General features: G+C 39.2%; 1 protein-coding gene, 3 long non-coding RNA genes and 2 other non-coding genes across 7 annotated transcripts in view; 3 read left to right on the top strand and 3 right to left on the bottom strand.

Moving 5' to 3' along the window:
- The first annotated feature begins 2,594 nt into the window (after positions 1–2,594).
- Positions 2,595–2,684, top strand: Trnay-gua. Its single transcript is given in 2 exon segments — positions 2,595–2,631; positions 2,649–2,684. It is a non-coding gene; the product is annotated as a tRNA-Tyr (tRNA).
- Positions 2,685–4,755: 2,071 nt separating this feature from the next.
- Positions 4,756–5,056, bottom strand: LOC113470114. Its single transcript, XR_003393294.1, has 2 exons — positions 4,980–5,056; positions 4,756–4,878 (listed from the first exon to the last, which is right to left on the bottom strand). It is a non-coding gene; the product is annotated as an uncharacterized LOC113470114 (long non-coding RNA).
- A 465-nt stretch (positions 5,057–5,521) lies between these two features.
- On the top strand, positions 5,522–6,096 carry LOC113470115. Its single transcript, XR_003393295.1, has 2 exons — positions 5,522–5,615; positions 5,827–6,096. It is a non-coding gene; the product is annotated as an uncharacterized LOC113470115 (long non-coding RNA).
- Positions 6,097–10,951: 4,855 nt separating this feature from the next.
- On the bottom strand, positions 10,952–12,721 carry LOC103515711. Of its 2 annotated transcripts, XR_541726.3 has the most exons (3): positions 12,648–12,721; positions 11,913–12,041; positions 10,952–11,021 (listed from the first exon to the last, which is right to left on the bottom strand). It is a non-coding gene; the product is annotated as an uncharacterized LOC103515711 (long non-coding RNA). The 2 variants fall into 2 exon arrangements; XR_003393291.1 differs by lacking the exons at positions 11,913–12,041; positions 12,648–12,721 and adding an exon at positions 11,395–11,527 and having other exon boundaries at positions 10,968–11,021.
- LOC103515712 (ral guanine nucleotide dissociation stimulator-like 1) overlaps positions 12,721–25,139 on the bottom strand; it is a 27,191-nt gene continuing 14,772 nt past the window's right edge. The window contains exons 2-5 of the mRNA XM_026828303.1: positions 18,573–18,674; positions 16,112–16,329; positions 13,373–13,594; positions 12,721–12,886 (exon numbers count right to left, since the gene is read on the bottom strand). Coding sequence (XP_026684104.1) covers positions 12,721–12,886; positions 13,373–13,594; positions 16,112–16,329; positions 18,573–18,674 — 708 coding nt within the window. The remainder of the gene's footprint in view (positions 12,887–13,372; positions 13,595–16,111; positions 16,330–18,572; positions 18,675–25,139) is intronic.
- On the top strand, positions 20,348–20,437 carry Trnay-gua. The gene is given in 2 exon segments: positions 20,348–20,384; positions 20,402–20,437. It is a non-coding gene; the product is annotated as a tRNA-Tyr (tRNA).

Below are 25,139 nucleotides of genomic sequence, written 5' to 3'. Positions count from 1 at the left end.
ATGCCTTTAAGGCTTAAAGTGTTCAAAAATCCCTTAAAATCCCTCAATCCCTTTTTATCCCAGGCAGACCCGAAAAATTCCCGAAAAGGGATAAAAATCCCTTGAGTAAAATTGAGGGTGTGTTTATGAACAGGGCTGAGATGAGCTCGGACGACGTGAGATAGCTGTCCCGGCGGCAATTTTTAAAATTCGCACTTTGAGGGTTTTTTTTTTTTTTTTTTTTTAACATTCAGAAGTTGAGAATAATATGTACTAGTAGCCTACTAAAGAGACTCTTCAGTACTATTCTTTTTCTTGTAGTGCCGTGTCCAACTAAACGTTGGTGATCATGGTTTCCACTTGCTCTCTGAATAACTGTTCTGAGGATTGTGCAAACCATTTTCCAAGATCCCCCACTTTTGTTATTATACTTACACTTGAGGGGGTCTTTGAATAGGAACACATCAGTGGTATCGCCAGGACTTATCATACAACCCTGTACATGTGACATTTTGCATGGTTCCTTCTTGAAGTCCACTCGCTCATGTCTGAAAGAAAAAAAAATAATGACATTCATGTAAAATTTATTGTAAATTCTAAAGAAAAAAAGGAAAAATCGGGGGAAAAATAAAGGAATAATAGGTTCTACAAATTTAATAGACCCGAAAAAAATATCGCCAGGACTTATCATACAACCCTGTACATGTGACATTTTGCATGGTTCCTTCTTGAAGTCCACTCGCTCATGTCTGAAAGAAAATAAAACAATGACATTCATGTAAAATTTATTGTAAATTCTAAAGAAAAAAAGGAAAAATCGGGGGAAAAATAAAAATAAATGAATAATAGGTGGTTCTACAAATTTAATAGACCCGAAAAAAATACTTTCCTTCCTATAGGATAAGGAGAGGAGTAAAAAAGATATATTTTTTGCTGAAAATTGTATTATTATTATTTTTTACTTTCCTTATCCTATAGGAAGGAAAGTAATGTAATCGGGTCAAATTTTCGATGGTCAGTTTTTAGTGTCAAAACACGTTTTGAGGTCCCTAGAGCCTAAATCCAAAGTTTCAGCCATTGGTCCGTGTGTGTGTCTGTAAACAAAATATTTCGAGAACGGTAAGGCTAACGTTTGGTTAAAATAGTGTGTGTCTGTCTGTCTGTCTGTAAACAAAATATCTCGAGAACGGTAAGAGCTAGAGACTTGAAATTTGGTATGTAAGGTAAGGTAAGGTAAGGTAAGGTTTATTTGTTTTAAAAATCAAATTTTTATAACAATGGTTGGCAACCTACATACATTAATAGGTATAATATAAATTAAAAATCTATTTAAAATGCTAGTTACCCTACTAAATTACATTTTCGAAATATATAAACATACAATTTTACTAAAGAAGAGAAAAGATAAAAATAAAATGGAAAACATTCTACACACCTAGGTATATACCAATAACCGCAAATTTTCGTCTATTCATTTCTATTAAACGACCGAATTTTCAAAGCTGCCTCAACATAATAAAATATACTATTAACTTTTACTCTATTACCTAACTTTAACAATATCACAACATTCTGACTAGTACCTGATAATTCTGGTAGAAATCTATCTCTAACGGGTTTATACAAAGGGCAGTCTACAATAAAATGCTGCAAGGTTTCAGGAATATTTAGATCACAGTTAGTGCATAAATCTGCTTGATCCCACTCATATGTTATACCATTCAAATAAATTTTAACCATTTTGCCTGCTAAGCGTAACTGCGCTACAATTCTTAACTTATTAATGGTTACATTGTTTAACAAATAAGAGGAAGGAAACAATATTCCAAGTTCATAATTATTTAGCTTCATTTTTAGATCAACAAAAAGTCCCCCGAAGCTCGAAACCTCCAAACTTGACCAATCTTTATTAATCAATACCTTATAGTATTTTTCATACATCTCTAACTTTCTTGAACGCAACATCTCAACATTCTGAGCTTCCCAGACCTCTGAAAACCCCAACTGTACCAATTTTGTTTTTAATAATGAAACCCAATTATATTTCTCAATGTTGCTAGATCTAAGGTCCTGTTCTATTAATTGATTGTAACAAATCCGTGGGTATCGGTCTTGGGACATCACCAAAAGTTTTAGCCACCACTCCACCATTTGCTTGAAGATATGGAAATCCAGCTTGACCACGCCCATCTCAAGCCGGAGCATGTAGCCGGGGGTACACCTTGGTAGACAGTAGACGGTCTTGAGAAATTGAGACTGACATTTCTCCAGCACCTCCGCATAGCGACATCCCCACACCTCCGCCCCATACAACACCGTTGTCTTCACTATAGCATCAAACAGCTTCATTCTTCCTTCATAAGAGTCCCCTAACTACTAACTAGGCTGGCTAGGATTAAAACTCGAAAGTTTCTTCGCTCGGTCAATGATCAAGGTCGCCTACATTATCACTTAATCGTATACCCATAGCCCATACACCATACACTATGAATACTATCAGTCTTCAACTTGGGATTATGTTGTAGTCCTCTTCTTATGTGAAGACAAAACTGGTTGACTTTCACCTTTAATATTTACAGCTTGATATACTCTTATTTATCCACCTATCCCTATCACCTTCGGTAGCTCAGTTGGTAGAGCGGTGGACTGTAGTGTTCTATTCCTTGGTAATCCATAGGTCGCTGGTTCAAATCCGGCCCGAAGGAAATTTTTTTGCAACTTTTTTTTTTAACCCCTCAATTTTTATTTGTCAATGCTGGGATACGAACCTCAGTGTTCTCGAATACCAATCCACATGTTTGTGTCACGAATCAAGGGGACACGGTTCTCAGTTGGTAGAGCGGTGGACTGTAGTGTTCTATTCCTTGGTAATCCATAGGCCGCTGGTTCAAATCCGGCCCGAAGGAAATTTTTTTGCAACTTTTTTTTTACCCCCTCAATTTTTATTTGTCAATGCTGGGATACGAACCTCAGTGTTCTCGAATACCAATCCACAACACATGTTTGTGTCAGGAATCAAGGGAACACGGTTAGCCTAGTGGTAACGTGCTTGTTTGTCATGCAGAAGGCCCCGGGTTCGATTCCCAGAGACGAAAAAAATTGCACGTGTTTTTCGATTGCAAATATGTCAACAGGTTACTTTCTGGTATTCTCGTGTTGACCCAGCTCCTGAATGAGAAGTATTGCGTCTCTTCTCTATCCCACCCATCTGATGAGGGACATACTATGATACGGATCACACGAGTCTGGGGCGGATTTTATACAGGGTTTATACGCTTTTCTTGGAATGAAATTCCATGACTATTCCAGAAAATTTCCATAAGTTTTCCAGAAATTTAGGGGGCGGAGATGCTTAAAAATCAGTAATAGCCCAACATCTTGTGTACATCAACTACTTTACAGGTATTCAGGGTTTATACGCTTTTCCCGGAATGAAATTCCATGACTATTCCATGATTTTTCCAGAAAATTTCCATCACTTTTTCTAAAAAATAAGGGGGCGGAGGTACTTAAAAATCAGTTAGATTGCCCCTTCATTTAAATAAAATATGCAATATGCAGAACGTCAAGGAATATGAGGAGGAATGCGCCGCAGGCCGTTTTTCGGAAAAGATTGATATTTAATTGAACACCTTTAATTTTTGACCGGGTGGCAAATTGCATGACTTTTCCAGGTTTTCTTTAAATTTTCACGATTTTCCATGACTTTTTGGCCGATTTTCAGATTCCATGACTTTTCCACGTTTTCCAGGTCGCGTATAAAACCTGTTATCCTGGACGGATAATGTTCGTTCTTGAAACGCCTGGCTTTCTCCTATGCTGTCTTCCTTCTCTCTCCGATTTTGGGACTATAAGACTGGGGGGAAAAAAAATTTCTTTAATTTTTCCAAGGACTGTTCAGACCAGCTACTTACCCTTTGAAGGATCGCGGTGGATAATAGACTAAGGTAGACGCCCACAACTGTACCCAATATCTCTGCCAGGATGACACAGTGGGTCTCTTGCCTTCCTTCAGTAGGGTCTTCTAAAAAAAAAAAAAAAAAAAAAAAAAAAACATAGACCAGATAATAGTCTTTTGAATTGAAGATAACCACTTGGCAAGACTACTGCCTGATTAGAGGCCCATCATTGTGATCAAAATTTGAAATAAATGAGGATAAATTTTATAGGTACCCCGGCTGGGATCGAACCCAGACCCTCTGGTTTACGAGGCATTTATGTAAGAAGTCGCTTGGAGTTTGACAGAGGGAACTGTAACAAAGGAGGTCTTATCGTCCCGAAATCGAGGAGGAAAAAGCCAGCTATTCCGAGAACGAATGGCAGGATTCTCACACCGTGAGCTCTTCCACCCAACCAACGATCGCCAAGGTGGAAGATAGGTAACCCACACCATATAGTACCACAAACATATAGAAAACAGGTAAGTTCAATTTTTGTAACTTGAGGGGGAAAAAAACACTGAAAGTGTTGCCAGTTGAACACAGATATGAGGATGAAAAAAATTGCCCTGTTCCAAATTTGGCAACGTCTCATAATGAGTTACAAAAAATGAACCTGATAGGATATACAACTCCTACTGACGGAGAAAAAATCTTACTAAAATATTCTAAACCGTGGCGAAGCACGGGCACAACAGCTAGTTTGTAACTAAAACAGTAATTTGTTCATTATTTGTAGGGTCTTTGGAGGTAAGAGGAGCCTGTATAAGTTCTGCCGTTCACTGAATTACTACTTTGGTATAACTACTGTTACAAATAAGAAACGCCCATAAAAAAGTCCAACAATGAAACACGACTTTATAAATGGCTAAAAACTAAACAAAATATGCTGAATATGCAGGTAAAAAAATATTGTTATACTGAAGACAATCATAACCTTCTACATGACTTGAGAGCATACCTATATGGAACTTTATAAAACAAAATATGCTGAATATGCAGGTAAAAAAATATTGTTATACTGAAGACAATCATAACCTTCTACATGACTTGAGAGCATACCTATGTGGAACTTTATACTTTCTTTAACTGTCTATTTTTTGAATGGAACATAAATCACTGAATTTACTAGGTGAAAACTGTTGGTGCCAGCAGAGCATCTAAATCTAGAGATTTAGGATTCATAGTTCATACAAGGGAGACTTTACTTTCTTATTGTAGTTTTTCACCTAGTCCTATACAATTTCATTTTCTCCTATGCAGTATTGCTCGTCAAAATATAGAATACAAAACATTTTCCAATTTTCTAACATTGTACAGTAAATAAACATAAAAAACTAATATAGGTAGTATAAAATTTTGAGTATTAATTAGGTAGGAGTACAATTCAATTTTCAGTTTCTTCTTCATACAACTCTTACTGTTCCCTTCATCTCGAAAGTTATGGAACCATACGTAAGAGGTTTAAAATAGTGCTTTGAGGTTTACAAAAGTGTTCATTTCATCCTTAGAGTCGGGAATGTATAATCTTTTCTCCAAACCAAACATTTATTCTTCGAAATCAATCAGACTAAAAACAGAGAAGGGCATAGATAGATCTTTTTGCCTCAGTTCTTTATCGTCATTTCAATCTACGTGCTGGATGAGCTATGTTATATGATCTCCGGTCCACTATGTTTTTCACAAGAAAAAACTAGGGTTTACAAAAGTGTTCATTTCATCCTTAGAGTCGGGAATGTATAATCTTTTCTCCAAACCAAACATTTATTCTTCGAAATCAATCAGGCTAAAAACAGAGAAGGGCATAGATCTTTTTGCCTCAGTTCTTTATCGTCATTTCAATCTACGTGCTGGATGAGCTATGTTATATGATCTCCGGTCCACCATGTTTTTCACAAGAAAAAACTAGTTTTTTTTTTCTTTTTCTTTTTTGTTAGACAAAATTCTCTGACATCGGTTGGTTTTTCAGTCTGGGGCACACACTCTGTAAACGATCCGAGATGAAGTAATGTGCCGTCGATTATAGTGCTCATTCAAACGAGATAAGGTTAGTGGGAGTTGTGGTTCTCATTTATCATTATCAAAACACGATGAAGCAACGTGCCAAACTCCGTTTCGTGTTAATATAGGCCGGGCGTCGAACTCTTGACGTTCGCGCGCCTCCCGGCACGCTTCTTTGTGCTCACTCGAACGAGATAAGGTTAGTGGGAGTTTTGTTGTCGGAAACTAAGGAGAGGGCAGTGTGCTGTAGTAATGTCAACCATTGAGTGGCGAACTCGGGACTGAGGGCTTTGAATTTGTACTGGTTACCTGTGAACCGAATGGGAGTCAATGTGTTAAGGGAGTCATGAATTATGACGTCATCGCCTACGGGAGCGTATGCCGTGACGTCAAAGTTTACGATTTACCGGTATTGTTTAAATCGATTGGTAAAAGTCGTAAGAAAAAGAAAAATTCCGTTAGTCCTCATTTTTCCTGCTCTATGACTTTGAAACATCACCCAAGTAAGCGCAACTGATCTATTGTGTGCTGCTGGCCTTTCCCGGCTCCACACAGGTGGTTATGAGAGACGGGTAAATTGTTGCCAAATAGGGGACAATCTTCTTCTTTTTCTTCGCCTTTTCCCGTGTACAGACGGGGTCGGCGTTTTTCGTCAGCCTCTCAATCAGCCCTAACTAGGGTAATTAATTGCTTTGGGCTGACATTTGGTTTTGGCTACAAATTTTACGAGTGGATGCCCTTCTCACTCAACCTTTGCTATTTCTTTACCAAGGGAAATTTCTTTTTCATTCTGTCAAATATTCGTTTGGGCTGACATTTGGTTTTGGCTACAAATTTTACGAGTGGATGCCCTTCGCACTCAACCTTTGCTATTTCTTTACCAAGGGAAATTTCTTTTTCATTCTGTCAAATTTAATATTCTGATTTTTCGGGCCCGTGGTTTTGGAATCTAAAGTTTCCGAATTAATTACTGTTTCTATTGGGTGGTACCCTGGTGCCTGGGATTTCTATGTTACCTGTTGAACGGATTGATATGAGGTCTAGTGGACATGAGTAGAGATGTAACATGATGGGAGGGAGGGGTGGGGGGAGAACTAACTTCTAGTACAGAATCATCCAACAGATGGCGTGGCTCCTGCGTCTTGATGAATTGAAAACTGAAAACACAGCACAAGGAGATTAATATATTAATAACAAATGAAGATAGTAATCATTTAATGAAAGGTACGAATACAAAGGTATAGCAATTGATGGAAGGTACAAAGGTATTAATTTGTTGTAGCAACAAAGCTTTTACAAATGTTCACCTCGAATTAACCCTACTAAACTTTTGTCACTGCTGGGGGGGGGGAAGACTACCGAAACAGGTCAAGATCAAAGGCAAATCTTGGGACTGCCAACTACAGAAGGAGTTTGAATCCGTTTGACTTGGGCAATTGCTACAACAATACGAAAAGCAAATATTGGAAAAAATCTTACGATTGTTAAAAATATTGTGGGAGGAAAAATACAGACAGTGAATATGAAAAAGCAAAAACCAAAAATGGGAAAACAATGCAAAAAGAAAGAAAAATCTAGGGTTAGGTAGAAAAAGATAAGCTGATTAGACAAATACTGCCAACTACAGAAGGAGTTTGAATCCGTTTGACTTGGGCAATTGCTACAACAATACGAAAAGCAAATATTGGAAAAAATCTTACGTTTGTTAAAAATATTGTGGGAGGAAAAATACAGACAGTGAATATGAAAAAGCAAAAACCAAAAATTGGAAAACAATGCAAAAAGAAAGAAAAGTCTAGGGTTAGGTAGAAAAAGATAAGCTGATTAGACAAAAAAAAGGAAAATGAAAAGAAAGCCGGATATTCTAAGAAGAAAAAAGCAAAATTATTAGTTCAACATAAAATCAAAATCAATGGAAAGCGGAAACAATAATAAAGAATCTAAAATTCTAAAGAAGAGAAAGCCAAGAGAAATTTCCCTATAACTCACCCGAAGCCAAAAGTCAAGGACCCCACGTGAAAATTACGAGGAAGACTAGTGCTACGCCCTCTAGAAATCAACATAGATTACCCAACATACCAGTTAGAAAGTAGAAAACAATACATACAGGGTGATCGGAATTTTTTTTAGAATATTCAAACCATAGATCCAGGAGGTCAATACAAGACTTTTTTACTCTATGAACATATGCCCTAAAATGCTTCCTCACCGAAATATCGATCAAAAGCTGTCATAAATTCGTGCCTGTGGAGCTTAGGGTATGCAAATTTAATTTTATTCAAGCCAGATTGCTCGAAATTCACTACATCAGAGTTGTGCAGGGCCGCTACACAGGCTTTGATTCTAAGATCAACTGTCTTCCTACAAGAGAATTTGTTCCGATATCTTGGTTTTATGATTAAAAGTACGGCCTCCGACTATTTTATTTTCATTCTAACCTCCTAAATAAAACGTGAGTAGGTATCATTAGTAAGAAAAATTGAGAAAGTAGAACGTTTGCCCTTTTTGCTCCATATCTCGAATAGGATGCATTTTAGGGCATATGTTCATAGAGTGAAAAAGTCTTGTATTGACCTCCTGGATCTATGGTTTGAGTATTCTGAAAAAAATTCCGACCACCCTGTAGATTAGAAAGTAGACTAAATTAATGAAGCTACCACGGGGATAGAAAGTAGCCTAAATATAGTAGAAAGTAGAGTCAGTACCTACAGGAGGTTTATTAAGAAAGTACATAAAAAAAAGTTCCCACAGGGAGGAGGCACTGGTCACTGCTCGTTTGTGCCAGTTCCTTTGGTAGCAATATTCCACGGACGTGACTTCTGCACAAGTACCCTCGTAAGTTGACCATGAAACAAATCCACTTTACATTGACAAGTTTTGTAGTACCTAAATTTCAAACCACAGTAAGTAGGTACTACCTAATCTCTTTGTACTTTTCGATTAAATAAGAAATAAAAGAGTTCTTCTAAAAGAAGACAAAATTTCATACATATTAGAAAACTATTGGGTGTCGTAGAACACAATCGTCTCCTCTTTTACAGACTTCCTCAGATACTTCAGATAGTAAAATTGTAAAGTTATGAAATGGGTAACTACAAAACTTATTACCTTTATATGATACAATGGATACACGTTCTAAATACACTACACTGTAAGTTATGACTTGTGACCTTTCCATATTATGTATGTAGTATGTAGATATGCAAGTATGTACACATACATATATCAATAAATTATAGCATGATACCATTGCTACATGAGGCACCGTGTTTAATTTATTACGAAAATTGAAAAGCTTTCAGAAATAGGTACGTAGGTAGGTACTTATTATAAAATATTTCACCTGTAGAGTTAATAGGTACATTCAGGCACCTAATAGGAAAAAATCAGTCCTCCAATCAGACACAAAAATTATCAGGTGTCAAAAATAATAACGAGAAGAAAAACAATTGAAGGAAACATAACAAGCAGCTATTTAAATAAAGCTCGTGTTACTACATCTTCTCAAGTTTTCATTTTCATTTCTTGTTCTTCCTCTTCTTTTTGTTCTTCCTCTTCTTCTTTTTTTTTATTCCTCTTATTTTTGTTCTTCCTCTTCTTCTTTTTACTCCTCTTCTTCTTTTTACTCCTCTTCTTCTTCTTTTTCATTTCTTCTTCGTCTTCTTTTTGTTCTTCTCCATCTTGGTAATCTGTATTGGTGTTGAAAATAACATGAGAAGTTGAGAAGATAAAATGCAATGCATTCCAATTCGAAATTCAACATTTACCTGCTCTTTATAAAACTTTTTGTTGTACCTAGGTACCTAGTTACCACCTACACCCACCAGCTCTTGCCATTTGTGTTTTATGTCTTGCACATTGCATAATCTGAATGTTACCAGGCGTTCATACAAAAAGTTCCCTTTAAATGAAAACTTCTAACAGTTCTAACCTTTTCAGATATCTACCATCTGTTGTCTGTTGTCGAATTTCGAAGTCTCTCTCTCTCTCTCTATCTTTCGCTTTCTCTTTTACACGTAGAACGTTATACAATAGGAAATACACATAGTGTGTTTTTTTTTTTAAAGATGAGTGTTCCACCGCCGTTTTTATTTCGTAGCAATGAAACAACTGCCACATTAGACTAAAAAAAAAAAAAAAAAAAAAGATGAGTGTTTCACCGCCGTTTTTATTTCGTAGCAATGAAACAACTGCCACATTAGACGCATGTGGCCTGTGTCGTAGCATGCCCATCCCGTAGTATGCCTCTCATCAGATGGGCGAGAAGAAACACAATACTTCCCATTTAGGTGCTGGGTCAACACGAGAACACCAGAAGGTAACCCGTTGAAATATTTGCAACCGAAAAACGAGTACAAATTTTTGTCGATGGTAAGATTCGAACCCGGGACCTTCTGCATGGCAAGCAAGCGCTACCACTGGACCAACCGTGCCCCCATCAGCGACCTGACCTCTGATTTGGATTTTTCACGACTTTTTACGTAGGAATCGACCTTTTATTAATAATATATTCCCAATTGCAACTCCTCCATTGCCCAGATGGTCACCCATCCGGATAGTCCGGATACTACCTACGCACAAAGTTGCTTAACATGAGTGATCCTGATCCATTGGGAGCAGAGAATGCCTTTGACACAGACACATAGATTCCAATACGTATTTGTATCAAATGCACAATCAATATCTAAAAAGAGTTGGGATAGTATGACCTTTTTTTGTAGCCTTTAAAAATTTTAGCATCTTAAATTCGGACCGAAACTACCTATGCCCTATAAAGGTTTAAGGGAAGTTAAAATATGAAAGTATCAGGTACGTTAAAAAGGTGCAGGTCACGGGACGGAGGGAAAACCCTAGCTCAACCTGGTGTCGGAAATAGGAACTACAAGTTCTAATAGCTCGCCCTAGTGTCAGAAGTAGGAACTACAAGTTTCAATAGCTGAACCTAGTGTCAGAAATAGGAACTACAAGTTTCAATAGCTCACCCTAGTGTCAGAAATAGGAACTACAAGTTCCAATAGCTCACCCTAGTGTCGGGGCTAAGGTTTCCGCCCTGAGCTTGATAGGAACACAATTGAGGATCTCCTGGACTGCCCAGAAACTGACCTGTGAATATCGAGGACCGAATGGGTTAATACGAGCTCGGCTAGGTGGCAGAGAATGCCTTTGACACAGACACATAGATTCCAATACGTATTTGTATCAAATGCACAATCAATATCTAAAAAGAGTTGGGATAGTGTGACCTTTTTTGTAGCCTTAAAAAATTTAGCATCTAAAATTCGGACCGAAACTACCTATGCCCTATAAAGGTTTAAGGGAAGTTAAAATATTAAAGTATCAGGTACGTTAAAAAGGTGCAGGTCACGGGACGGAGGGAAAACCCTAGCTCAACCTGGTGTCGGAAATTAGGGACTACAAGTTCCAATAGCTCACCCTAGTGTCAGAAATAGGAACTACAAGTTCCAATAATACTCACATGGTTGAAGCGTCTCGTAAAGGCGACGACAGAGGGCGCCACTTCCAACTTATGTCGCGTATTCCACGCACATGACGTGAGCTCATCAGGTCGAATCTGTCTGAACACTGCGAGGTCTAGTAGAGTCAACTGAAACCAAAAGTTAGTGGATTAGTGAATGTTAAATCTGCCTGAAGATAGTGGGTAAACTGAAACCAAAAGTTAGTGGATTAGTGAATGATGAATCTGTTTAACAACTAGAGGGACAATCGATAATAGCTCACCCTAGTGTCAGAAATAGGAACTACAAGTTCCAATAGCTCACCCTAGTGTCAGAAATAGGAACTACAAGTTCCAATAGCTGAACCTAGTGTCAGAAATGGGAACTACAAGTTCCAAGTTCCAATAGCTCACCCTAGTGTCAGAAATAGGAACTACAAGTTCCCATAGCTCGCCCTAGTGTCAGAAATAGGAACTACAAGTTTCAATAGCTGAACCTAGTGTCAGAAATAGGAACTACAAGTTCCAATAATACTCACATGGTTGAAGCGTCTCGTAAAGGCGACGACAGAGGGCGCCACTTCCAACTTATGTCGCGTATTCCACGCACATGACGTGAGCTCATCAGGTCGAATCTGTCTGAACACTGCGAGGTCTAGTAGAGTCAACTGAAACCAAAAGTTAGTGGATTAGTGAATGTTAAATCTGCCTGAAGATAGTGGGTAAACTGAAACCAAAAGTTAGTGGATTAGTGAATGATGAATCTGTTTAACAACTAGAGGGACAATCGATATAGATTGTTTTGATATTGATTTTTTGACAAAAATCGATTAATTTGTTCGTTTATTTCGCCATACCTCAGTTTGGTAAAATTTGGCAACATATTCAACACCTAAAGGACATTCCCTCATCAGATTTTGGCCCCAATGGAGTCTCTGGAGGTCCCACAAGGACCCCTCTTTTTTCAGCGAGTTCTGTCGATTACTGCATCATATTATCTCATCAGATTTTGGGCCCAATGGAGTCTCTGGAGGTCCCACAAGGACCCCTCTTTTTTCAGCGAGTTCTGTCGATTACTGCACCATAAATATTAGAAGTGAAGAGTCCAGACAGGAAAGAGTGACGTTATAATGTTCCTCATCAGATTTTGGCCCCAATGGAGTCTCTGGAGGTCCCACAAGGACCCCTCTTTTTTCAGCGAGTTCTGTCGATTACTGCACCATATTAGAAGTGAAGAGTCCAGACAGGAAAGAGTGACGTTATAATGTTATTACCTGTGAGGCTAGGTCCTCAGCTGGGATACGTAGAGCAGATAGAAGTGAAGAGTCCAGACAGGAAAGAGTAACGTTATAATGTTATTACCTGTGAGGCTAGGTCCTCAGCTGGGATACGTAGAGCAGATAGAAGTGAAGAGTCCAGACAGGAAAGAGTGACGTTCTCTGAGAATACTTGTGCTAACTTCTCGAACGTGAGTCTTTCCTTTTTCGTCAGTTGACTCCACGTTTTACTCAGCCTGAAATGAAATAGGTACACAAATACATACTATCATTAATAGCGAGTTTTTGCAAACAAAATGAGCGTCCCGTTAACTGAACGTTTCAACATTGACGAAAAATCGTTTCTGCGCATGTGCAGCATTCAATGAACGCTAAGAAGTTACCCAATATTCGGCGACAACCTGCCTCCTGACAGTCCTTAGATTAACCTTACTCAGCCTGAAAGAGACAAAAAAGCCTGCAACACGTGATTGTCCAGATGGTCACCCATCCGGATACCAACCACGTGTAACGTTGCTTAACTTCAGTGATCCATTGGGATCTAGTACATTCAACGTGCAATCACCGCTGGTTAACGGCCCGTTCCTACTTGTTGTGAGTTTCATTTGATTTTTTTCCGAATAGGCACTGTATGTAATTTAAATGAGGATGTTCATACAACACACGACGCGATTTTTTTCCGAACTACATGTGGGAAAGGACATTAACCAAGTGTTACTCACCTATACACAGACGCACTCTGGAGGGCAGATATGATGGCAAACAAGGAATGGAAGTTGTTGAGTTCCAACAGTTTCTTGCCCACTCGGATGAAATGGGCTAAGGTTTCCGCCCTGAGCTTGATAGGAACACAATTGAGGATCTCCTGGACTGCCCAGAAACTGACCTGTGAATATCGAGGACCAAATGGGTTAATACGAGCTCGGCTAGGTGGCAGAGAATGCCTTTGACACAGACACATAGAGTCCAATACGTATTTGTATCAAATGCACATTTAAGCAGCTCTTTAAATTTAAATTTTTTTATATGGATGCTAAAATTGCTAACCAATTAAATTTATTTATTAATATTTATTATTCGATATCTCTGGTACAGGATTAGCCTGTATGTATCAGTATATCTTATCGCAAAATGAATCAAATAAATCGAGGCCCGGACCAGCTCCCTGTGTTATCCCACTTTGTCTACACGACAATATCGGAATCTGGACCAAACAACAACACTGAAAACTGGTACATCCGCTTGTTTCTTGTTTTTTGAAATCTTGAATGACACTCATGTCAAATGAAGAAGGTTAACTGAAACCAAAAGTTAGTGGATTAGTGAATGATGAATCTGCCAGAAGATAGTGGGTCAACTGAAACCAAAAGTTAGTGGATTAGTGGATAACTTAACAAAGCTGCCAGAAGATAGTGGGTCAACTGAAACCAAAAGTTAGTAGATTAGTGAATGATAAATCTGCCAGAAGATAGTGGGTCAACTGAAACCAAAAGTTAGTGGATAACTTAACAAAGCTGCCAGAAGATAGTGGGTCAACTGAAACCAAAAGTTAGTAGATTAGTGAATGATAAATCTGCCAGAAGATAGTGGGTCAACTGAAACCAAAAGTTAGTGGATTAGTGAATAACTTAACAAAGCTGCCAGAAGATAGTGGGTCAACTGAAACCAAAAGTTAGTGGATTAGTGAATGATGAATCTGTTTGACAACTAGAGGGACAATCGATATATGTAGATTGTTTTGATATTGATTTTTTGACAAAAATCGATTAATTTGTTCGTTTATTTCGCCATACCTCAGTTTGGTAAAATTTGGCAACATATTCAACACCTAAAGGACATTCCCTCATCAGATTTTGGCCCCAATGGAGTCTCTGGAGGTCCCACAAGGACCCCTCTTTTTTCAGCGAGTTCTGTCGATTACTGCACCATATTAGAAGTGAAGAGTCCAGACAGGAAAGAGTGACGTTATAATGTTATTACCTGTGAGGCTAGGTCCTCAGCTGGGATACGTAGAGCAGATAGAAGTGAAGAGTCCAGACAGGAAAGAGTGACGTTATAATGTTATTACCTGTGAGGCTAGGTCCTCAGCTGGAATACGTAGAGCAGATAGAAGTGAAGAGTCCAGACAGGAAAGAGTGACGTTATAATGTTATTACCTGTGAGGCTAGGTCCTCAGCTGGAATACGTAGAGCAGATAGAAGTGAAGAGTCCAGACAGGAAAGAGTGACGTTATAATGTTATTACCTGTGAGGCTAGGTCCTCAGCTGGAATACGTAGAGCAGATAGAAGTGAAGAGTCCAGACAGGAAAGAGTGACGTTATAATGTTATTACCTGTGAGGCTAGGTCCTCAGCTGGAATACGTAGAGCAGATAGAAGTGAAGAGTCCAGACAGGAAAGAGTGACGTTATAATGTTATTACCTGTGAGGCTAGGTCCTCAGCTGGAATACGTAGAGCAGATAGAAGTGAAGAGTCCAGACAGGAAAGAGTGACGTTATAATGTTATTACCTGTGAGGCTAGGTCCTCAGCTGGAATACGTAGAGCAGATAGAAGTGAAGAGTCCAGACAGGAAAGAGTGACGTTATAATGTTATTACCTGTGAGGCTAGGTCCTCAGCTGGAATACGTAGAGCAGATAGAAGTGAAGAGTCCAGACAGGAAAGAGTGACGTTATAATGTTATTACCTGTGAGGCTAGGTCCTCAGCTGGAATACGTAGAGCAGATAGAAGTGAAGAGTCCAGACAGGAAAGAGTGACGTTATAATGTTATTACCTGTGAGGCTAGGTCCTCAGCTGGAATACGTAGAGCAGATAGAAGTGAAGAGTCCAGACAGGAAAGAGTGACGTTATAATGTTATTACCTGTGAGGCTAGGTCCTCAGCTGGAATACGTAGAGCAGATAGAAGTGAAGAGTCCAGACAGGAAAGAGTGACGTTATAATGTTATTACCTGTGAGGCTAGGTCCTCAGCTGGAATACGTAGAGCAGATAGAAGTGAAGAGTCCAGACAGGAAAGAGTGACGTTATAATGTTATTACCTGTGAGGCTAGGTCCTCAGCTGGAATACGTAGAGCAGATAGAAGTGAAGAGTCCAGACAGGAAAGAGTGACGTTATAATGTTATTACCTGTGAGGCTAGGTCCTCAGCTGGAATACGTAGAGCAGATAGAAGTGAAGAGTCCAGACAGGAAAGAGTGACGTTATAATGTTATTACCTGTGAGGCTAGGTCCTCAGCTGGAATACGTAGAGCAGATAGAAGTGAAGAGTCCAGACAGGAAAGAGTGACGTTATAATGTTATTACCTGTGAGGCTAGGTCCTCAGCTGGAATACGTAGAGCAGATAGAAGTAAAAATAAAAAACTTCTATTTATAATTTGAATCATTGAAAATTCTCCAATTAGTGAAATCTCTGATTAGGTCATTGGTGAAATCCACCATAAAAGACACATTTATGTTGACTTACTTCAGCGTTTCATACGATGGCAGAGTTTCGGTCACCGATGTCTTCTTCTTCCTCCAGCACTCCGTGGTGGGGGTTTGGGGGGGCAGATACGCCCTAGGGGGGGACTCCAGATCGTAAGGGTGAGAGGGGGAGGAGAGGGCCCCTTTCCCCCCTCTTCCATACTCCTCCTCCTCCCCATCCAGATTCAGACTGGTCGAGTGAAGCGAGGATTTCTTGCTCTGGAAAGGAGAAAGGAAAGATTGTTGAGATTTTCTCTCTCTCTCTCTCAAGAAACCTGATAGAAAGAACCTAGGTCGCAGGTTTCATACCCACCAGGGCGATAAGACCTCCGTGTTGGGCCCACCACTCATGCTCAGAACGTCCGACAGATCTAAGGAAAGTGTGTGGCCGAAAAACGTTCAGACCCAGGTCTCTTAGGATCCGTCAGGAACATGCCTGCAAACGAGAAATTAATAGATTTCGATTTTAAAATCAGTAGATTTGGATTAGATTTAGATTTTATATAATATGATAGATTTAGACTTTAGAGTCAGAAGATTTGGATTTTGAAAAATTAGAACCCTGCACCCGAGGGTTTCTTTGTGGCGTTCTCGTGTTGACCCAGCACCTAAATGGAAAGTATTGTGTCTCTTATTACTCTTATAGCTCATTTGATGAGGGACACACTACGGGATGGGCATGCTACGACACAGACCACACGAGTCTAATAAAGCAGATGTTTCATTTGCTGCGAAATAAGAAAGGCGCGGCGGTGAAACACTCATCTTTATTTGGACCCCATAGGAGTCACTATCATTTTTCATAGGATTGGTTTTTCAAACGACTTCGCGCTACTAAAAGTCGCGCGACCACACTTCCAATGTGAGATAAGCCTCATACTGGGTGTTTCACTCACCTAGGTACGGTATACAGGGTAGTTTCAAGCTCTCCACATGCTCCCGTAGGTTCTGCCAGTTGTTCTCGTCTGAGAATACTTGTGCTAACTTCTCGAACGTGAGTCTTTCCTTTTTCGTCAGTTGACTCCACGTTTTACTCAGCCTGAAATGAAATACACAAATACATACTATCATTGATAGCGAGTTTTCGCAAACAAAATGAGCGTCCCGTTAACTGAACGTTTCAACATTGACGAAAAATCGTTTCTGCGCATGTGCAGCATTCAATGAACGCTAAGAAGTTACCCAATATTCGGCGACAACCTGCCTCCTTACAGTCCTTAGATTAACCTTACCCAGCCTGAAAGAGACAAAAAGCCTGCAACACGTGATTGTCCAGATGGTCACCCATCCGGATACCAACGACGTGTAACGTTGCTTAACTTCAGTGATCCATTGGGATCTAGTACATTCAACGTGCAATCACCGCTGGTTAACGGCCCGTTCCTACTTGTTGTGAGTTTCATTCGATTTTTTCCGAATAGGCACTGTATGTAATTTAAATGAGGGTGTTCATACAACACACGACACGATTTTGAGTCCTGACTGTATGCTCTATGGACAATGAAAAATTCGCTGCTTAAGCCACGCAATCTCACCTATAACTTGCCTAGTTACTTTTTGTCTTTTGTGTCTTAAGCTAAAACATAGTGGAGTGGAGAGCAAAGAGCATAGTGCTTTTTGCTCTAAAACAGTGCTTCTCAAACTGTGTGCCGCAGAAAGTTTGGAGTCTTGAAAAGTGGGCCGCGATGGCGACAACTTTGAGAAGCACTGCTCTAAGACTACAATCATACAAACGAGTAATATTGTCAATGAAGTTCTCTAAATTTATAACGAAAATAACGTAAACATACATTGATAAACATGGAATTATCTTTCTTTACATCAGTGGTTCCCAAAATTTTCTATGTATTTCCCCTTCTATTGAAATGGAAGTCGCGCCCCTTTCCCTTCCCAATACATTGGAAGTTGGGATATTTTTTTTTCTTTCGTCAGGCGTTTCTTCCGCATACGAATTTCGATCGTCCCGGTGGTACTACGGACGAAAAAAAAAAAAAAAATATGGCATTTTTTGACCGATAATTTTACTCTAAATTTATAACGAAAATAACGTAAACATACATTGATAAACATGGAATTATCTTTCTTTACATCAGTGGTTCCCAAAATTTTCTATATGTGTCCCCTTCTATTGAAATGGAAGTCGCGCCCCTTTCCCTTCCCAATACATTGGAAGTTGGGATATTTTTTTTTCTTCCGCATACGAATTTCGATCTTCCCGGTGGTACTACGGACGAAAAAAAAATATGGCATTTTTTGACCGATAATTTTATTGCGCGGCCTCACTTCTCTTCACAGGCCCCACAGCTGGGGGGACCAGTTTGTGAACCCCTGGTTTACATCATTCACGTATTTTGACTCTGCATTTATTTTGACAAATTTTGCACAAATTTGCATCTCCATCTTTTCCCTGAAATTCTGAATGAAACGCTCTAATTGGGAGTGTACTTTACTCTCTCGCTTACCTTACATAGACGGAGGGTGGCAAAAGAATCGGTGCAGGACACATCGCGCGGGATTTCACAATATCTCATTCTGGCCATTGAGCACGCTTTACCATTGTTGTTCTGAAACAGAGCAAAGAATTTTCACCATCAAAAATTTATCATAGTGTAATGATGAACAAAGAATTGAACCAAATGTTTGAATTTCATTCTAAAACACAAAGACTCGTGATTTCATGATGAAAGAAATTGAAAGAGGAAGACCCCCTAAAATGCATAGTACCTACCTACAAATTACGGAAGAGAATTGAACCAAATGTTTGAATTTCATTCTAAAACACAAAGACTCGTGATTTCATGATGAAAGAAATTGAAAGAGGAAGACCCCCTAAATGCATAGTACCTACAAATTACGGAAGATCCAAATTTCAAATTTCTTTTAGCTTTTAAGCAGCTCTTTAAATTTAAATTTTTTTATATGGATGCTAAAATTGCTAACCAATTAAATTTATTTATTAATATTTATTATTCGACATCTCTGGTACAGGATTAGCCTGTATGTATCAGTATATCTTATCGCAAAATGAATCACATAAATCGAGGCCCGGACCAGCTCCCTGTGTTATCCCACTTTGTCTACACGACAACATCGGAATCTGGACCAAACAACAACACTGAAAACTGGTACATCCGCTTGTTTATTGTTTTTTGAAATCTTGAATGACACTCATGTCAAATGAAGAAGGTCAGATGAGAGATGAATGTTAAATGGAGTAGGTTAAATGAGTGCTGAATGTCGAATCAATTAGAAGAAATCCTCTGAATGGTCATTGACATTCCGAGTTTTTTTATTTATTTTTATCTTGGTCTGTATGGTCTGTATTTTTAAGTGGTAAAATTTAACATGTTTATTATTTTATTTTTTTTCAAGCCTATAAAAATGAGATATGTCAGTAAGGTTAGATATAATGTTTGTGAGTCTTTAATGTTTGTGAGGTCAGTGTTTAAACAAAAAAAAAAAAAAAAAAAAAAAAAAAAAAAAAAAAACAATTCTACTAAATAAAACACTTCATCTAACATCATTCCAGATGGCAACGTGCTCATCATGCTTTAGACATTGCCCCTTTGGGTGGCCAGAGAATTTGTCTCAACCAAAAGGAAATAAAATATTCTACTAAAGGAAGAACTAAAAAGAACATCGATTCTCGAACAGGGATTCAACAAAAATTGTCAAAAGTCGAGTGGAAGAGAACGACCAAAAGTAATCTTGTCCTAACTGGGTTTTTCATTCCTTGTAAACCAGTTGTACCTACTTGGGTGATCTCTTTTCCGTTTCCAGTCCTCCATAGCAGACCAAAATCTCTATAAGTGTCCGAGTAGTGGATTCAAATTCAACAGAGAAACCCTTAAAAAAAAAGAGGTTTGACAGAGGGAACTGTAACTGCTATGGTCTTATCGTCCCGAAGCGAAAGAGAGAAGGAAGACAGGATAGGAGAAAACCAGCCGTTCCGAGAACGAACATTATCCCATCAGGATAAAATCCGCCCCAGACGGGAATCGAACCCGCGGCCTAGCGCAAACAAGGCAGACGCACTACCAACAAAGTTGACTAGGCTGGCAACTGGCAACAGAGAAACCTTATCAGCACCACAGAGTTGCAGACAACAGAATGCAAGCAGAGGGTGATCCAACCTCAACAGAGAACATTATGTAACCCTCTTCTTCAAGACTGGTTCACTTTCACCTTTAGTATTTACAGCTTGATATACTCTTATTTTACCCTCACATAGACATCACCTTCGGTAGCTCAGTTGGTAGAGCGGTGGACTGTAGTGTTCTATTCCTTGGTAATCCATAGGCCGCTGGTTCAAATCCGGCCCGAAGGAAATTTTTTACAACTTTTTTTTCTTTTCCGTTTATTTTTTGCATCTTAACAGTGAACTCATTTGTAGGAACTGATTATTTATTTGATTTGGTAAAAATTGAAAAACAGAAAACTACTATACTAAAATGCTGAAAGATAAGAATTCGGAAAAAATCCTTCGAATAAATTAAAGAAATTAGGACCTACCAATTTTGACAAAAAAACTGCTTTCCACTGGGACAAAATATCTCATAGGACTTTTCACACAGATAAAAATTTCAATCAAACTTGCGCAAAAAATCACAAACAACAACACTGAACACTTCAAAATTACAAAATATGTGCACTTATCACACGATCGGCCTTACGAACTTCCGAACTTGGCACCACTTTAGAAGAACCACAAGATACGAAGATATGCGACATACTAACACTGATGACTGGGTCTTCAATAATCCCAGAATCCGGGCATGGTAATATTATCCCATTATCAGGATCAGAGACCAAACTAAGCACCTGGTGAGGACCTTATACCAGAGACTGTCCTTAAAATAGTATTACTTCCTCACAATGCAGAACACGGCATCGAGGATATTGAGAAATTTGGGCAAAGCTCTTGTAAAACTAGGTGTCGCGATGATATTGGGAGAAGACATGATTGTAGAAGGTGTAAGGCAGAATACCTGAAATGGGAAAATATGACACAGCACAATAGAAAGAAGCGCCAAATAAATCACAAGATAGGCAGAACAACGCATCCAAATGTCATTAAAAAATGTACATGACGGGCGTAAAGTAGCAATCTAATGAGACAATATTATAATGAAGCCTGAGAGAACTTGCGACAATATGGATCACAAAACAATCAGATGATTCACATGGCACATAAAAAGAGGTTTCAAAATATTGAGGTAAAAGGCAAATCATAAACAGTTCTAAAAGTATAAGAAACAATATGAAATTCTTTATGAAACACTATCCTAAAAGTGTACAAAACACTTATGTGAAGCACCATAACAACTAACACTCTGATGAGCAAGACTTGTGCAATTCCAGGTCCGCCTAAGCACAGGTGTTCCCCGTGATCCGGATACACAATGGAAATAAAATAAATGAGATTACCTGAGATTGACAGGTGTGCCTGCAAACCTTCCATTATGTAAGAGGAAACTGGAAGGGAGAACAACATGAACAATACTGGTAGACCCATGATGGAAGGAACACTGGTAGACCCATGGTGGGAGGAATACTGATAGACCCATGGTAGAAGAAATATTTGAGTTGGAGAGAGGAGACCCATAGTAGAAAGAATCGTGGAGACCATGCTTGATATTGGAGACGAATCTACTGAGATTGACAGGTGTGCCTGCAAACCTTCCATTATGTAAGAGGAAACTGGAAGGGAGAACAACATGAACAATACTGGTAGACCCATAACCCATAATAGAAGGAATACTGGTAGACCCAATATTGGTAGAAGGAATATTGGAGTTGGAGAGAGGAGACCCATAGCAGAAAGAATATTGGAGACTATAATAGACATTGGAAACCGTTCTGGCGAGCTACGTCAGGTAGAACATGGTCTCACCAAGATAACCTTTGCAAGCAACCCACAACCCGAAATAACCTGATGTTTGCACAAAGGTATCCCCTCCTATTATAACTAATACATATGAACGAGTTGTAAACAATAATAAAATAACATGAAGGGTTCTCAATTTATTACACTAAGGTGGTAATACGAGTATACAACTAATACATATGAACGAGTTGTAAACAATAATAAAATAACATGAAGGGTTCTCAATTTATTACACTAAGGTGGTAATACGAGTATACATCTACCCGTGCTACTTGTTGTGTGTCAATTACAGGTAGCTCTACTAAAACTGAATTGATCATACTGATCCTTTTATCAATTTATTTGCTTATGAAATACGCGTACATTATGATATCAACTTATGTAATCAAGCTTCTAAGAGATCGGGCAGTAGGCATTTTCAACTGAGCTCTATTTCCTGATAGTCTTTCTAAGATTTTACTTTAATGTACGGATTTCAAGAGATCCTAGCGCTGATTCAGTCTCTTGTTGACATTATGTAATCTTCTGATAGTCTTTCTAAGATTTTACTTCAATGTACGGATTTCAAGAGATCCTAGCGCCGATTCAGTCTCTTGTTGACATTATGTAGGGCCATTTTTGAGACGTTTTTCATGCATCTGCACGTGCATTTCAACATGAGTGTGTAATGCCCTGGCAGTCTTGGCACGTCCATTCCAACTGTAGACCCCGGGAGGTAAGAGATGAGAGTGCACTAACTTTTGACCTGTTGTCTGCCTACCTTGTGGTTTCCTAAATTTCTGACCTCTGTTGAGATTATGCCCAAACCTTTCACGTGCATTTCAACATGAGTGTGTAATGCCCTGGAACGTACATTTCAAATTTCAACTGTAGACCCCGGGAGGTAAGAGATGAGAGTGCACTAACTTTTGACCTGTTGTCTGCCTACCTTGTGGTAACCTAAATTTCTGACCTCTGTTGAGATTATGCCCAAACCTTCCCTATCTGCTCAGATTGTGTCTGCCTGTCCACCCATCTTCTGCAGAACCTTTGATCCTTTTTTTACTCAAAGGTGCCAGCCTAGTTAGCTTAGTTGGTAGCGCGTCTGCCTTGTAAGCGCTGCGCGTGTTTAAGAGTTCGAGGTTAATGGAGACTGCAAATTGAATTACCCCCCTTAACCCTCCGTACATCCGTGACCTATGACTGTATGTATGAGTCATCAAGTCTTTTATTATTATGAGCTTTCATAATATGTACCAGTATTGTACCAGCCAGGCCTAGCATGCATGCCTTTGTTCCGGGTAAAAATCGGGAAATCCGTATTTTTTCACCATTTTGCTAGTTTGTACCGCATATGCCGAAAAAAAAGTTGGCAACCCTAGTTGGAAGGGCTACTCATATTACTCACGCTATGTTTTTTCTAATTACCTAGGTATCTACAATAGAGTCTATACATGATGTTGAATGATGTTCTATAGAACTTTGAGGCTGTTCATACACGCTAGTTGACACTTTAGGGTTCCTCCCATCCTGTGAAAATTCTTCAGGAGTAGTGCATGAGTGCATGACACAAACATGGCCACCCAAATAACCTACTATGGGGAGTTAACCCTGACTGGGTTAATTATTTAATCCAGACTGAATCGCGTGTTTAAGAGTTCGAGGTTAATGGAGACTGCAAATTGAATTACCCCCCTTAACCCTCCGTACATCCGTGACCTATGACTGTATGAGTCATCAAGTCTTTTATTATTATGAGCTTTCATGATAATAGCAGATATCTCACTCACTTGTACTGATCATCTTCCACAAATTTCTGCAGCTCCTCTATATATCGTATTGATTTCAAATGATGTTGTACATGAGGTAGGTGCGTCAAATCTTCATAACTAGACGCCTGGAGATGCGCAATGATGCGCAGGATATTGTTCATTTTGGCGCGTCTCTGCGCAGGTTCTAGGCCGCCTGTACTGGGGTGCGCCATGTCTATGTACACGAGATCCGTCAGGAACATGCCTGCAAACGAGAAATTAATAGATTTCGATTTTAAAATCAGTAGATTTGGATTAGATTTAGATTTTATCAGCCAGCCTAGCTAGATTGAAAGGTAACACGCCTTGTAAGGCAAACAGATACGGTTCGTTCTCGGAACGGCTGACTTTTCCCTATCCCGTCCTCCTTCTCCTCCTCGGGATTTCGGGACTATAAGACTCAGCCAGCCTAGCTAGATTGAAAGGTAACACGCCTTGTAAGGCAAACAGATACGGTTCGTTCTCGGAACGGCTGACTTTTCCCTATCCTGTCCTCCTTCTCCTCCTCGGGATTTTGGGACTATAAGACCTTCGTTGTCACAGTTCCCTCTATCAAACGTCTTCAAGAATTGCCCAATGATACAACGTAGGCGTACCTGTAGTAAGTACAATGACTCATTTTCTCATTTACTAATTTGTATTCTGCCAAGGTCCAAGTCCGATGAACTCTTCGAGTTTCGAGGGAAATTCTCACTCAAATGACTCATTTTCTCATTTACTAATTTGTATTCTGCCAAGGTCCAAGTCCGATGAACTCTTCGAGTTTCGAGGGAAATTCTCACTCAACAGCAGTTTCCGGTAATTTAATTTTTCCATTTCCCTCGCGAGTCCTGACTGTATGCTCTATGGACAATGAAAAATTCGCTACTTAAGCCACGCAATCTCACCTATAACTTGCCTAGTTACTGAGTCCTGACTGTATGCTCTATGGACAATGAAAAATTCGCTGCTTAAGCCACGCAATCTCACCTATAACTTGCCTAGTTACTTTTTGTGTCCTAAGCTAAAACAAAGTGGAGTGGAGAGCAAAGAGCATAGTGCTTTTTGCTCTAAAACAGTGCTTCTCAAACTGTGTGCCGCAGAAAGTATGGAGTCTTGAAAAGTGGGCCGCGATGGCGACAACTTTGAGAAGCACTGCTCTAAGACTACAATCATACAAACGAGTAATATTGTCAATGAAGTTCTCTAAATTTATAACGAAAATAACGTAAACATACATTGATAAACATGGAATTATCTTTCTTTACATCAGTGGTTCCCAAAATTTTCTATATGTGTCCCCTTCTATTGAAATGGAAGTCGCGCCCCTTTCCCTTCCCAATACATTGGAAGTTGGGATATTTTTTTTTCTT

The sequence above is a fragment of the Diaphorina citri genome, unplaced genomic scaffold, assembly GCF_000475195.1.
Source record: "Diaphorina citri unplaced genomic scaffold, Diaci psyllid genome assembly version 1.1 scaffold1403, whole genome shotgun sequence".
Lineage (NCBI taxonomy): Eukaryota > Metazoa > Arthropoda > Insecta > Hemiptera > Psyllidae > Diaphorina > Diaphorina citri.
Note: the sequence above shows the minus strand (reverse complement) of the source record. Positions and strands in the feature narration are given on the sequence as shown.